Raw genomic sequence first — 16,329 nt, 5'->3', positions numbered from 1 at the left:
TCTTTTGTGTTCTCCTTCTGGCCACTGATTTCAGGTAACATAAAATTTAATAACTTTGCATTATTTATTTATGACCTTGTCCCAGTTGTAAACCTCTTTTTACTTTCCTTTAAAATTTAACAACTGATCACAACAAACCACCTTGATCTCCTAATGTCTTCCCGTAACAGCCTCCCCGAACAGGTGCCGGAATGTGGCGACTAGGGGCTTTTCACAGTAACTTCATTTGAAGCCTACTTGTGACAATAAGCAATTTTCACTTTCACTTTCACTTTCACAAATGCAAATTTATAACCATGGGCGTCATTCTCTGACCCCCCAGCGGGTCGGAGAATGGCCGTTGGCCGCCGTGAATCCCGCCCCCGCCGGTTGCCGAAGTCTCCGGTACCGGAGATTGGGCGGGGGCTGGAATCGGGCCGCGCCGGTTGGCGGGCCCACCTGCTCAATTCTCCGGCCCGGATGGGCTGAAGTCCTGCCGAGAAATTACCTGTCCCGCCGGCGTAAATTAAAGTAGGTATTTACCAGCGGGACAAGGCGGCGTGGGCGGGCTCTGGGATCCTGGGGGGGGCGCGGGGCGATCTGACCCCGGGGGGTGCCCCCACGGGGGGTGGCCTGGCCCGCGATCGGGGCCCACCGATCCACGGGCGGGCCTGTGCCGTGGGGGCACTCTTTCCTTCCGCCTCCGCAACGGTCTCCACCATGGCGGAGGCGGAAGAGACTCTCCCCACTGCGTATGCGCGGGAAACTGTCAGCGGCCGCTGACACTCCCGCGCATGCGCCGCCCGGGGATGTCATTTCCGCGCCAGCTGGCGGGGCAACAAACGCCGTTTCCGCCAGCTGGCGAGGCGGAAATCCCTCCGGCGCCGGCCTAGCCCCTCAATGTCGGGGCTCGGACCCCAAAGATGTGGAGCATTCCGCACCTTAGGGGCGGCGCGATGCCCGTCTGATTGGCGCCGTTTTGGGCGCCAGTCGGCGGACATCGCGCCGTTGGGGGAGAATTTTGCCCCAGATCTTTTTTGCCTGTAGCACATCCAAATCGGCCCTATTCACTTCCATTGATGTCCTCACCTTTATAGACAATCAGTCACAAGCTCAGTTTAGTTAGTCATACAGCCATTAAAGTATCAAGGATATATTAACGGCTGCAGAAAGGCAGTTCGAGTGGGATCTGCCTACTGAGGTAATATGGGCTGCAGTTAGAATTAGGAAAGGAGCGGTCATGTTGTTAGGAGTTTTCTATAGGCCCCCAAATAGTAATAGAGATGTGGAGGAAGAAATTGCAAAGCAGATTATGGATAGGTGTGGAGGTCTCAGGGTAGTTGTCATGGGTGACTTTAACTTTCCAAATATTGATTGGAACCTCTATAGGTCGAACAGTTCGGATGGGGCAGTTTTTGTACAGTGTGTGCAGGAGCGTTTCCTGTCACAATATGTGGATAGGCCGACAAGAGGAGGGGCCACATTGGATTTGGTATTGGGTAATGAACCGGGCCAAGGGTTAGATTTGTTTGTGGGAGAGCACTTTGGAGATAGTGACCACAATACGGTGTCTTTCACTATTGCAATGGAGAGGTATAGGGCCATACGGCAGGGCAAGGTTTATAATTGGTGGAGGGGTAATTATGATGCGATTAGGCAAGAATTAGGGAGCATAAGATGGGAACAGAAACTGTCAGGGAAAGGCACAAATGAAAAGTTCAAGGAACAAATACTGTGTGCCCTTGATAGGCATGTCCCTGTCAGGCAGGGAGGAAATGGCCGTGTGAGGGAACCATGGTTCACAAAAGAGGTTGAATGTCGTGTCAAGAGGAAAAAGGAAGCGTATGTAAGGATGAGAAAACAAGGTTCAGTTGGGTCGCTTGAGGGTTACAAGGTAGCAAGGAATGAGCTAAAAAAAGGGCTGAGGAGAGCTAGGAAGGGGCATGAGAAGTCCTTGGCAGGTCGGGTCAAGGAAAACCCCAAGGCTTTTTACTCTTATGTAAGAAATAAAAGAATGACCAGGGTGAGGATAGGGCTGGTCAAGGACAGGAGTGGGAACTTGTGCATGGAGTCAGAAGAGATAGGAGAGGCGTTGAATGAATACTTTTCTTCAGTGTTCACCAAAGAGTGGGGCTATGTTTTTGAGGATGAGAGTGTGATACAGGCGGGTAGGCTGGAGGAGGTGGATGTTCTGAGGGAAGATGTATTAGCAATTTTGAAAAACCTGACAGTCGACAAATCCCCTGGGCCAGATGGGATATATCCTAGGATTCTTTGGGAGGCAAGGGATGAGATTGCAGAGCCTTTGGCTTAGATCTTTGAGTCCTCACTGTCCACATGGATAGTGCCAGAGGACTGGAGAGTGGCGAATGTTGTTCCTCTGTTCAAGAAAGGGAATAGGAATGACCCTGGTAATTCTAGGCCAGTTAGTCTTACTTCGGTGGTCGGCAAGTTAATGGAAAAGGCCCTGAGGGATAGGATTAATGACCATTTAGAAAGATGGAGCTTAATCCGGGATAATCAACACGGATTCGTGAAGGGTAAGTTTTGCCTCACAAATTTGATTGAATTCTTTGAGGACGTAACTAAGTGTGTAGATGAAGGTAGACCAGTTGATGGCGTATACATGGATTTCAGTAAGGCGTTTGATAAGGTTCCCCATGGTCGGCTCATGAAGAAAGTAAGGAGTTGTGGGATAGAGGGAAATTTGGCCAATTGGACAAGTAACTGGCTATCACATAGAAGACAGTGGGTGGTGGTGGATGGAAAATTTTCAGACTGGACCAGTTACCAGCGGTGTACCACAGGGATCAGTGCTGGGTCCTCTGCTATTTGTGATTTTTATAAATGACTTGGAGGAGGGGGCTGAAGGATGGGTCAGTAAATTTGCTGATGACACCAAGATTGGTGGAGTAGTGGGTGAGGTGGAAGGCTGTTGTAGGCTACTATATCTCCCACCCTGAATCTTATAATTATACTCCCTAGTAACAGCTACATCCACCCGAGGAAATAGTCTCTGAACGTCCACTCTATCTATCCCCCTCATTATCTTATAAACCTCTATTAAGCCGCCTCTCATCCTCCTCTGCTCCAAAGAGAAAAGCCCTAGCTCCCTCTGCAGAGAGACATTGATAGGATGCAGAGCTGGGCCGAAAAATGGCAGATGGAGTTTAACCCTGATAAGTGCGAGATGATTCATTTTGGTAGGACAAATTTGAATGCGGATTACAGGGTCAACGGCAGGGTTCTGAGGAATGTGGAGGAACAGAGAGATCTTGGGGTTCATGTCCACAGATCTCTGAAGGTTGCCACTCAAGTGGATAGAGCCGTGAAGAAGGCCTATAATGTGTTAGCGTTTATTAACAGGGGGCTTGAGTTTAAGAGCTGTGGGGTTATGCTGCAACTGTACAGGACCCTGGTGAGACCACATTTGGAGTATTGTGTGCAGTTCTGGTCACCTCACTATAGGAGGGATGTGGAAGCATTGGAAAGGGTTCAAAGGAGATTTACCAGGATGCTGCCTGGTTTGGAGGATAGGTCTTATGAGGAAAGGTTGAGGGAGCTAGGGCTTTTCTCTTTGGAGCAGAGGAGGATGAGAGGCGACTTAATAGAGGTTTATAAGATAATGAGGGGGACAGATAGAGTGGACGTTCAGAGACTATTTCCTCGGGTGGATGTAGCTGTTACTAGGGGGTATAACTATAAGGTTCAGGGTGGGAGATATAGGAGGGATGTCCGAGGTAGGTTCTTTACTCAGAGAGTGGTTAGGATGTGGAATGGACTGCCTGCTGCGATAGTGGAGTCGGACACTTTAGGAACTTTCAAGCGGTTATTGGATAGGCACATGGAGCACACCAGAATGACAGGGAGTGGGATAGCTTGATCTTGGTTTCGGACAAAGCTCGGCACAACATCGAGGGCCGAAGAGCCTGTTCTGTGCTGTTCTGTTCTATGTTCTATGTACATACACACAACATACATGCACACATGCAACATACATACACACACATTCCTGCTTTACGGAATACCTCCATAGACTCCCGAAATATTAAAAAAATAATAGTTTCTTCCATTAACTAATGTATTCTTAACCATTAACATGATCTCTGCTTCAATTGGTCACTAGCTCCCAAAATGCGTTCCACAGCCTTATTGCTCCTCCGTTTATAAAAGTAGCTTCTGTCATAAACCTCTTGGTTGTGTGACTAAAGCCCAGTTACATTGATCTCAAGAATTACATTTTGTACGGGGTATCAGTTGGGAATATATTCAAATGTTCACAGGATATCTTAAACTCAGAAAGGTGGACTTTCTATTGTTCATGAGGGCTACCATTCTAGCCCATTGTTCTTTTTAAGGGAGCTCTTCCAGTTTAGTTCATTGTTATCTATGATGGAGCTCTTCAATTTCAGTTCCTTGAAATTACTGTATGATGGAAATCTACAATTTGAAGCTGTTATCTATTAGATGGAGTTCTACCAGTTTAGCCCAATATTTACTGTCATAGAAACTCTACCTTTTAGCCCATTGCTCTCCTCATGACACTTTAGCTCTTCGTCCATTCTGTTGAATTCTACCATTAAAACCAATTTCTTCTCAGTTTCAAGTAATTATTGGTCTGTGCCCACCTCGTCCTAGCAGAGAGTAAGATGCTGGCCTCTTCCATTAACTGTAGGTGCAGGATCGCATTGAAGTTATATGGACGCGCGCACACACACATACACACACTTGTACACACTCATATACACACACACACGCTCATAGCCAGACATGCGCGCACACACACAGGCACACGCACACCCTTATATACACACACATTAAAATTTTTTTTTAGAGTACCCAATTTTTTTTTTTCCAATTAAGGGGCAATTTAGCATGGCCAATCCACCTAACCTGGACGTCTTTGGGTTGTGGGGGTGAAACCCACGCAGACACGGGGAGAATGTGCAAACTTCACACGGACAGTAACCTAGGGCCGGGATTCGAACCCGGATCCTCAGTGCCGTAGGCTGCAGTGCTAACCACTGTGCCATGTACCCCCCCCTCTTATACACACACCACATACACATTCACTCACACTCATGCTCTCCTGTACGCACACAGATTTATATATAGACACATACCACACACACACACACACATACATGTACACACAGACATATACAACATATACACAGAAACACATACACATGTACATACACACACACACCACTGTGACCTATTCTCTATGTGGTAAATATAGGGCAGCTGGGCAGATATTCAAGAACCATTTCAAGTGGAGGCAGTTAGTATGATCAGGGTATTAAGCATACTAGCTGACTTATGCTGATTGAGTTATATTTTGAGCACGTGCTGTGCTTTATCCAAATCTCCGTCTAATGGAGCATGATTAAGCCACAGTTGCTCTGTTTTTGTAACTGCCCAAGGTTGTCTGAATACCAGCCCAGTTTGATGAAAGAGCCCAAACACTAACTACGCCCTTGAAGGTGATAATGGAGCACTCAACAAAGCAACTCAAACCTGCAGGCAAATTGGAAAAAGGAGATTATTGACAGCGAATAGACCATAGTCTTTCAGGAGATTGTTACACATTCCAGCTTTGCTGTGGATAATCACATGGGTTTCAGTGTCACAGGTTACTCCCTTTAACAGAATCTGTACCTATTACATCAGTGGCAATTTACATTTGTATGTGTATATTGTACATTTACACAATGAAGTAAAACATCGCAAGGACACGGGAGTGCAATCAGGCAAAGAAATTGACAATGAGACAATGAAGGAGATGTTAGGACCGGTGATCAGAGGTAGGATTTAAGGAGCAGATTAAAGGGGGAGAGAGAGAGGCGGAGAGACTCAGTGAGGTAATTCCAGAGGGATTCTTAAGGCCTAGATGGTTAAAGGCACAGTTGCCGAGGAAGTAAGTGTTGGACGCACAAACGGCGAGTGCTGAAAGAGTGCAGTGTTCTCGGTAGGTTGTAGGGTTGGAGCAGGTTGCAGTGATAAGGAGGGACCATGAAGAGAATTGAGCATGGGGTGAGAATTTTAAAATCATTGCACTCAGGTACCGAGAGCAATGAGGTTAGTGAAATGACACACCACCCACCTGTACAATGCCTAAACTGGGGAATTAACATTGTGCTCCTTGTCATACTGGATGCTGTGTCTGTCACACATTTCCCCACCTGCGCTTCTCGAAAATCTTTCAACAGTGAAGCTGATAAACACTCTGGTAAGATGAGGCCTGAAAAACCAAGAAGCTGATTTGTTTTGCTTTATAGCCCTTGATTTCACTCCTGTATTTCTTCTTCACGATAGTGTGAAACACCTGGATGAGATCAAGAGTCTGTGGGAGAGCTTATTAGCAAAGTTTGAGTCACTGGGTCACTGGATGACAGAAAAATATGAAGAGGTGGATGATGTGGAGGGTTTGTCTATCCCACTTGAGGAAAAACTTTCCAAAGTCAAGGTATGTTTTCCCCACCAGGGAGACTTCCATTAAAATCTGATGCCTGACTGCGAATTACAGTTTTTCTTTCTTCAAAGGAACAACCAACCAAACTATGTTCTTGACTTGCAGCTAATCATTGACACCATCCTTGGTAAGTCAACAGAGTTGAGAGGCTTGGAAGAGGAGTCACAGGCCCTGGCCCAGTGTGTCACCCCTGGTGAGATTGCCCGAGTAAAGGCCCGGTTGACCCAAATAACCAGGCAGTGGGAAGAGCTCCGCCAACACGCTCAAGAGGTGGACAGCAGAATGGAGAATCGAGTCTCACTGCAGCAAAAGTATGAAGAGGGCCTCAAAAAGGTACTGCAGCTAATGTGCAATTAGACATTTTAAGGTCATATCTTGTGTGACCAGCTTGAGAAAGATGAGGGGCAGGATTCTCCGACCCCCCCGCCAGGTCGGAGAATCGCCAGGGAGGCGGCGTAGTCCTGTCCCCGCCGGCTGCCGAATTCTCTGGTGCCGGGGATTTGGCGGGGGTGGGAATCGCGCCCCGCCAGTCTGCATCCGCTGGCAGCGCCCCCCCCCCCCCCCCCCCCCCCCCCCGGCGATTCTCCAGCCCGCGATGGGCCGAGTGGACGCCTGTTTTTTGCCGGTCTCGCTGGCATAAATTAGAGTAGGTACTTACCGGCGAGACCTGGTGGCGCGGGCGGCCTCGGGGGGGGGGGGGGCACAGGGGGATCTGGCCCCGGGACGTGCCCCCACGGTGGCCAGGCCTGCGATCGGGCCCACTGATCCGCGAGCGGGCCTGTGCCGTGGGGGCACTATATTCCTCCGCGTTGGCTGCTGTGGATCTCCACCATGGCCGACGCGGAGAAGATCCCCCCCCTGCGCATGGGCTGGGATGACTCCAGCACACGCTGGAGCTCCCGCGCATGCGCCAACTCACGCCGGCCGGCGGGGGCCCTTCGGCGCCGGTTGGCGTGGCGCCAAGCCCCTTCCCAACCGGCTGGCGCGGTGCAAACTATTCCGCCGCCAGCCTAGCCCCTGAAGGTGCGGAGAATTCCGCACCTTTGGGGCGGCCCGACGCCGGAGTGGTTCACGCCACTCCTTCCCGCTGGAGTTGCCCGCCCTGCCGATTCCCGCAGAACCCCGCCCGAGCTATAAGTAAATATTTGTGGGGTGTTGCTAGTGGATATTAAGTGTCTTTTGATAACAAGCTAACATTTTCACAATAGGTTTGCTTACACCAATGACTTATTACATCAAGATGGCAATGCAAGTACACTGCATTGAACAATCTTGTTGGAATGGGTGTCCATTCGGTGTGATACTACACCTTCAAAAATGGTTTCCCAAGCAACAGGGTAAATTTAGAAAAATAAATAGATTTTTCCCCGTTGAAGCTTTCTTCAGGTTATTATTAATAGTGAACCAGTTACACATTCCCCACACATGTGCGCAGCCGAGGTGTAGGTGGGAAAGTCTGTAGAAGTGGGGCAACACAGTGGCATAGTGGGTAGAGCTGCTGCCTCGCAGTGCCAGGGACTCAGGTTCGATTCCTTCCTTAGGTGACTGTGTGGAGTTTGCACGTTCTACCCGTGTCTGCGTGGTATTCCTCCGGGTGCTCCGGTTTTCTTCCACAAATCAAAGATGTGCAGGTTAGGTGCATTGGCCATGCTAAATTGTCCCTTAGTGTCCAAAGATGTACAGGTTAGGTGGAGCTCTGGGGATAGGATGAGGGAGGGGCCTATATAGGGTGTTCTTTCAAATGGTGCAGATTTGATGGACCGAATGGCCTCCTTTTGCACTGTAGGGATATCTATACCTTTCAAATCTTGCTTCACTCAATCAGGAGCAAAATGGACAAGTGATTTTTTAATTCTGTTCCATGTTTTATGTAGGTGCAGCAGACACTGATTGACATGGAGGCTACGCTGATGGGCAGGACCAACAAATGCTCCTCTGCAGTCGAGGCGAACCAGCTGTTCAAGGCACACCTGGTATGAATGTGCATTTGTAAAATGCGTAAATCACATATCACAGTCAGGGCAATAACTATCTGTAGGTAGGTGGCTCGCCAGAGACCGACAACGGGATCTTCCAGTTCCGCCGATGTCGACAGCGTGTTGAGTGGCTCCCCTGCCCCGCCGCTGGGGAACCCGCCACAGTGGGGAAGGATTTGCATTCAGCGGGAGCAGAAGACCCTGCTGACGGGATGGGACAGAAAGTCCTACCCCACATCTTGAATGGAGGAACTAGGGCTAGATCGTTCAGGAGAGATGTTAAGAAGCACTTCACTCAAAAAGTGGTAGAGGTCTGCCCCATAAACAGCAGTCGACACCAGATCAGTTGTTAATTTTAAAACTGAGATAGATAGATTTTTGTTGAGTAAAAAGGCAGGCATATGTATATGGTATTGGTATCGGCCAAAGGCAGGTTTATGTGGAGTTAGGCCACAGGTCAGCCACGATCTCATTCAATGGTGGGACAGGATCGGGGGGGCTGAATGGCCTACTCCTGTTCCTATGTTCCTAAGAATCACTCTTTACTATCCATATAGTTGAGGGTGTGTTTATTTTATAGCAAAAAACAAAAAATATTAGAAAACAAATATATCATTTGCACTTCTCTTCCTTTATGAAATATCTTTAATCAGGCTGAGTGTATTCAAGGCAAATCCTTTGATAAAGTTCTTAAGATGCGGCACTTTTATTCCAAAACTTCCTCCGTGCTTGAATAATTTAGCAGTCCTTCCAGAAGTTGCTACCCATTTCAAAGAGACCTTTCTTGGTGCAGAAATAAAAGATGTGAATGTTGTTATCCATGACGATATACAAGGACCTGCTCATTTCCCTGCTGGCTGATTTTCACTTTGGCTCTATCTGTCTTTGACCTTCTGACTACACTTTACACTACTTCAGCCAATGGTTAATGGGTCCATTTTAACTTTGTTTGACATTGGAAAATAGGTGGAGAACCTGATTTTCATTTATCGCAATACCGGAGTGCTTTTGCTTTTTTTGCAAATCCTTTTCTTGTAGCACGTTACCTCAGGCCTTTGGTGAGAAAACATCATTTTCTGATGTTTTCTCACCAAAGAGCAATTCTGTAGATGCAAGTGCCCATGATTAATGCATAATCCATGCAAGATGTTATTGTTTTGCCTCAGATTGGTTTTCCCCTGCTCTGCTCCCTCTGCAGGAGTTCTGTCAGACTATTGAGCAGATAAAAACCCAGATGGCATCACTCTCGACAAGTGCTCGCCGAGTCAGCAATAAGGTTGAAGCTGCCCAGGATCTGAGTGCTCTGCAACTAAAGTACGAGAGACTGCAAGATCGGGCCAAGGAAACGCAGGCAGAGCTGGAGAACCTGTTGTTACTCTGGCAGAAGTATGTAACTCTGTCAAATTCTCATCCATTTTGTTGCTAGAGCTTCTGTCCAGGATTAGCACATATATTACTCAAATGTGTGCGCGCACACTGTCCTAACACACAATGCAAACACAGCACACACACCGCCCACACACACATACACAAACCACACACACACAACACACGCACACCTCCCACACACAACACACACCCACACCACACACACACCACACACACACAACCACCACATGCACACCACACCATACAGATACGCCCACATACATCACACGCATACCACACACACCACATACATTACATACCGCCCACACATACCACACACACACAGCTGGAGAACCTGTTGTTACTCTGGCAGAAGTATGTAACTCTGTCAAATTCTCATCCATTTTGTTGCTAGTGCTTCTGTTAGAATTCGCACATAGATCACTCACATGCGTGCGCACACACTGTCCTAACACACAATGCACACACACCGCCCGCACACACCACACACCCATACACACACACACACACACACACATACACACACGCACACACACACAAACCACACTCAGACCCTACACAGATCACACACCCGCACACGTGCACCACATACACAGCCCCCCCCACACATACTCCACGCACACACCACACACATACCACGTCATGCACGCATACATGCCTCACATACATGTCACACACACACACCACATGGGTTTTGATAAAGTACATAGGAAGAAAGTGCTTCCACTGGCAGTAGGGTCAGTAACTAAAGAACCCAAATTGAAGTTAGTTACCAAAAGAATGAATGGGGAGAAGATAGAATTGTGGAACCCCTACAATGCAGAAGGAGGCCATTCGGCCCATCGAGTCTGCACTGACCCTTGCAAAGAGCACCCTACTTAAGCTCATGCCTCCATCCTATCCCCGTAACCCAGTAACCCTACCTAACCTTTGGACACTATGGGGGAATTTAGCATGGCCAATCCACCTAACCTGCACATCTTTGAACTGCGGGAGGAAACCGGAGCACCCGGAGGAAACCTACGTAAGACACGGGGAGACAGTGCAAACTCCACATAGACAGTCACCCGAGGCCAGAATTGTACCCGGGTCCCTGGAGCTGTGAGACAGCAGTGCTAATCACTTTGTCACCATGCCGCCTCATTACGTTAAAAGCATTACCTCAGGTTGCTTTTGTTGGTATGTAACTTAAATCCGCATACTCTGGTGTCCAACCTTTCCACCAACCTGCCGATTATCTCAAAGCCAATCATCTCAGTTCTGGACATGACTGCTAAAGTTCCTCAGGGCAGTGTCCTTCTCCCAACCATCTTCAGCTGCTTCATGAAAGTTCTTCCCTCCATCGCAAGGTCAGAGGTGGGATGTTCACTGATGTTTGCACAATGTTCAGCACCATTCATGACTCCTCAGATTCTTCAATGTAGTGATGGAGAATATGGGTTCTATAATGACCTGTCCTGATCTGGAATACACTGCTTGCAAGGCTGGTGGGAGCAGATTGAATAATAATAGATTTCAGAAATGGGATGGGAAAAATACTTGAAAAGGAAACATTTTAATGCTCTCGGGAAATATAAACGGTACAGGAAAAATTAGAAAATTCTTCCACAGACCTTCCAAAGGCACGCGTGATGGGCCGAATGGCTTTGTGTGCTGTATGATCCTATGATGCACTGAGCTATTTGCATACTCTGCCAAATTCGGATGAGCCTGAGGAACTCTCAGGTGCCTTTTCTTCACAGGAAGTCTAAACTCTCACCTCCAGCAAATGATCTCAACAACAACCATTCGACCTCCTCGCTCTTACAGAGTCTTTGATGTGACACAAACTACGTACACTGGGGCTTGGATTGGAGGTTACACTGCGGGTAGTCATGATCTGGAACGTGCTGCCTGGCAGGGGACAGATTCAATCGTAATTCTTAAAAGGAAACCTGAAATGGAAAAGTTTGAGGGGAAGTGGGGAAAGAGGAGTGGAGCGGGACTAACTGGATAAGTCTTTCAAAGGTCTAGCACAAATATGATGGGTCAATTGACGCCCTAGGCTGTAAGATTCCACAATTTTATTACAAGCTGCAACAGTAGAGGATCTATCCTTCATTGGTGAATTGACAGTGACATTATCGTGTACAATCTCAATACACTGGGATGTAGAGTTTGCTGTTCCTCAACCTGTTAAAACCTTTGTTTTTGTAACTCAGGTATGAGAAGGACCTATCCAGCTTTGACTCTTGGCTTGAAAGACATGAAGCAATTACGTGCTTGTGGTCCCCTTACCTTCCTTCTGACCAGGCCAAGCTGCAGAATGAAGTGCAGACGTTGAAGGTAAATATCCCGGCGCGCTGCTGTGAGTCTTTGCGAAGCAATCGCTGTACAGAGATCCCGAGAATTGTATACTCAATTCGGGCTTCGAACAGAAAGCCAGAACACGGCTAAACTTCAGCACTTGAGTCCAGAATATCTGCTCGCACTGCCCACCATACCCACAGCTCAACTCTTGCCCTCTTGCAAAAATGAGCTGCTGACTTAACATTGAAACACAGAAAATAGGAACAGCTGCTTGGTTTAAATTTCAAACAATGCTTGGCTGTTAACTGTCAGTCAACATCAACTGGTACATTCTCCACGGCAATGCCTCAATGTCTACTTGCCAACCAATCTGCACTCTCTTCCTACACAGTATAAAAGGTTGTTCCCTTTACATTTTGTATTCTTGCGAGTTGTCCTGATGAGTGTAAGAAGAAAAGCTTTGACAAAAAAAGTGTCATTTTTCTGGCAATTCAGTGCTGGAGTGCCAGCCAGGATTAGACATTCATGTTGCAGGAATGAGGCTTGAACCTCCTGACTCAGAGCCAAGTTTTGTGGTTGCTGTATTTTTGGATAAATATGGTTGTGGCGATGTCATTGTCCCCGTCTTTCTTCCTGACTTGTACACCTCCTGAATTGAGGTCGTCAGCAGTGCAGTATAGAACATAGAACAGTACAGCACAGTACAGGCCCTTCGGCCCACGATGTTGTGCCAACCATTTATCCTAATCTAGGGTCAACCTAATCTACACCCCTTCAATTTATTGTTGTCCATGTGCATGTCCAAGAGTCGCTTAAATGTCCCTAATTACTCTGACTCCACCACCTCTGCTGGCAGTGCATTCCACACACCCACCACTCTCTGTGTAAAGAACCTACCTCTGACATCTCCCCTATACCTTCCTCCAATCACCTTAAAATTATGTCCCCTCGTGACAGCCATTTCCGCCCTGGGGAAAAGTCTCTGGCTATCCACTCTATCCATGCCTCTCATCACCTTGTACACTTCTATCAAGTCACCTCTCTTCCTTCTTCGCTCCAGTGAGAAACGCCCTAGCTTCCTCAATCTTTCTTCATAAGACATGCCCTCCAGTCCAGGCAGCATCCTGGTAAATCTCCTCTGTATCCTCTCCAAAGCATCCACATCCTTCCTATAATGAGGCGACCAGAACTGGACACAATATTTCAAGTGTGGTCTAACTAGGGTTTTATAAAGCTGCAGCAAAACCTCACGGCTCTTAAACTCAATCGCCCTGTTAATGAAAGCCAACACACCATATGCCTTCTTAACAACCCCATCAAACTGGGTGGCAACTTTGAGGGATCTATGTGCGTGGACCCCAAGATCCCTCTGTTTCTCCACACTTCCAAGAATCCTGCCTTTAACCCTGTATTCAGTATTCAAATTCGACCTTTCAAAATGAATCACTTCACATTTATCTAGGTTGAACTCCATCTGCCACTTCTCAGCCCAGCTCTGCATCCTGTCAATGTCCTGCTGTACCCTGCAACAGCCCTCAACACTTCCTACAACTCCATCAACCTTCGTGTCATCGGCAAACTTACTAACCCACCCTTCCACTTCCTCATCCAAGTCATTTATAAAAACCACAAAGAGCAGAGGTCCCAGAACAGATCCTTGCAGGACACCACTGGTCACTGACCTCCAGGCGGAATACTTTCCATCCACTACCACTCGCTGTCTTCTTTTGGCCAGACAATTCTGTATCCAGACAGCCAAATTTCCCTGTATCCCATGCCCCCTAACTTTCTGAATGAGCCTACCATGGGGAACCTTATCAAATGCCTTACTGAAATCCATATATACCACATCACTGTCCGACCTTCAGCAATGTGTCTCGTCACATCCCCAAAGAATTCAATGAGGCTTGTGAGGCATGACCTGCCCCTCACAAAGCTATGCTGACTATCTAATCAAACTATGTTTTCTAAATAATCATAAATCCTATCTCTCAGAATCCTTTCCAATATTTTGCTCACCACAGATGTAAGACTGACAGGCCTGTAATTCCCAGGGATTTCCCTATTCCCTTTCTTGAACAAGGAAACAACATTCACCTCCCTCCAATCATCCGGTACTACTCCAGTGGAGAGTGAGGACGCAAAGATCATCGCCAATGACGCAGCAATCTCCTCCCTCGAGTCCCGTAGTAACCTTGGGTATATCCCGTTAGGGCCAGCGGACTTAACTATCCCGATGCTTTTCAAAATTTCCAGCACATCTCCTTAAGATCAACTTGTTCGAATCTATTAACCTGGTTCACGCTGCTCTCATGAGCAACAAGGTCCCTCTCTTTAGTGAATACTGAAACAAAATATTCATTTAGGGCCTCCCCCATCTCCTCAGACTCTAGGCATAAGTTCCCTCCACTATCCCTGATCGGCCCTACTCTCACTCTGATCATCCTCTTATTTCTCACATAAGTGTAGAATGCCTTGGGGTTTTCCCTAATCCTTCCCGCCAAGGCTTTTTCATGCCCCCTTCTAGCTCTCCTAAGTCCATTTTTGAGTTCCTTCCTGGCTGCCTTGTAACCCTTTAGAGCCGTGCCAGATCCTTGCTTCCTCAACCTTACGTAAGCTTCCTTCTTCCTCTTCAGTAGAAGCTCCACTTCTCTTGTCATCCAAGACCCCTTTACCTTACCATTCCTTCTTCATCTCAGTGGGACAAAACTATCCAGCACTCGCAGTAAGTGCTCCTTAAACAACCCCCACATTACTGTTGTGCATTTACCCAAGAACAATTGTTCCCACTTTACACTCCTCAGCTCCTGTCTAATAGCAGTATAATTTCCCCTCCCCCAATTAAATACCTTCCCATACTGTCTGTTCCTATCCCTCTCCATGTCTATGGTGGTCAAGGAGTTGTGGTCACTGTCACCGAAATGGTCTCCCACCGAGACATCTGACACCTGGCCTGGTTCGTTGCCGAGCACCAAGTCCAATATGGCCTCCCTCCTAGTCGGCCTATCTACATATTGAGTCAGGAAACCTTCCTGTACACACCTGAAAAAAACTACCATCCAAACCATTTGCAGTAAGGAGGTTCCAGTCAATATGAGGGAAGTTGAAGTCACCCATGACAACAACTCTGTTACTTCTGCACCATTCCAAGGTCTGCCGCCCAATCTGTTCCTCCGTCTCTCTGCTATTGGGGGGTCTATAGAAAACGCCCAATAAAGTGACTGCTCCTTTCTTGTTTCTGACTTCCACCCATACTGACTCAGTGGACAAACCCTCCTCAACAACCTCCTTTTCTGTGGCTGTGATGCGCTCCCTAATTAACAGTGCCACGCCCCCTCCTCTTTTACCACCCTCCCTATTTTTCTGAAAAGATCTAAACCCCAGAACATCTAATAACCTTTCCTGCCCCTGTGAAATCCACGTCTCCGTAATGGCCACAACATCGTACTTCCAAGTACTGATCCATGCTCTAAGTTCATCTTCCTTATTCCTGACACACCTTGCATTGAAACAGACACACTTTAACCCATTCCACTGAGTGCAACTTTGCCCTATCAACTGTCTATCCTTCCTCACAGACTCACTGCACACTATTTCTACCGGTTCAACAGCTGTCCTATCCTCTGATCCATAGCTCTGGTTCCCATCCCCCTGCCAAACTAGTTTCAACCCTCCCGTATATCAAATTATAGTTTGCAAAAGATATAGCAAATAGCTGCCACAGACATCATGGGTGGTCTGAATAAGCCCGTTCTGTGCTCTCATTGTCTGTGGAGGAATTGCAGCTGATATGACAGGTTTTCCCCTGGAACACTGATATGTATTTCTCATCATCTCTCCAGGACCTGCAGTCTGAGGTGATCTCCCAGGAATCAGTCCACAGGGTTCTGGTGACACAGGGAAAGGCCTTGTACCCAACCAGCCCAGAAGAGAATGTGAAGTCAATGAAAACAAACTTGCAACAGCTGGATAAGAGGTGGCAGAGTTTGTCCCACACCACCAAGAAACGGTGAGATTAATTTACATCATGTTCTCTCCAGCCCACCTGTCTTCACAAGACCTTTAAAGATGGCATTGAGCCAGAAGGAAACGGTGAGCAGCCCAAGAGATATGCATGTTAGGTGGATTGGCCATGGCAGATTTGCCCTTAGTGTCCAAAGATGTGCGGGTTGGGTGGGGTTACAGAGATGGGGTGAGTCTGGGTGAGGTGCTCTTTCGAGG

The 16,329-nt window shown here is 47.5% G+C and overlaps 1 protein-coding gene across 13 annotated transcripts in view; it reads left to right on the top strand.

Annotated features, from left to right (window-relative positions):
• The window catches only part of syne1b (spectrin repeat containing, nuclear envelope 1b), a 669,902-nt gene that overhangs the window by 163,419 nt on the left and 490,154 nt on the right, over positions 1-16,329 (top strand). For all 13 annotated transcript variants that reach the window (XM_072505314.1, XM_072505250.1, XM_072505295.1 and 10 more), the window contains 6 exons: positions 6,298-6,448; positions 6,560-6,787; positions 8,329-8,427; positions 9,629-9,816; positions 12,021-12,144; positions 15,951-16,117. In XM_072505314.1, the coding sequence (XP_072361415.1) occupies positions 6,298-6,448; positions 6,560-6,787; positions 8,329-8,427; positions 9,629-9,816; positions 12,021-12,144; positions 15,951-16,117 (957 nt within the window). The remainder of the gene's footprint in view (positions 1-6,297; positions 6,449-6,559; positions 6,788-8,328; positions 8,428-9,628; positions 9,817-12,020; positions 12,145-15,950; positions 16,118-16,329) is intronic.

This window comes from Scyliorhinus torazame, chromosome 1 (genome assembly GCF_047496885.1).
Source record: "Scyliorhinus torazame isolate Kashiwa2021f chromosome 1, sScyTor2.1, whole genome shotgun sequence".
Lineage (NCBI taxonomy): Eukaryota > Metazoa > Chordata > Chondrichthyes > Carcharhiniformes > Scyliorhinidae > Scyliorhinus > Scyliorhinus torazame.
This window is presented reverse-complemented; position numbering and strand designations above follow the sequence as displayed.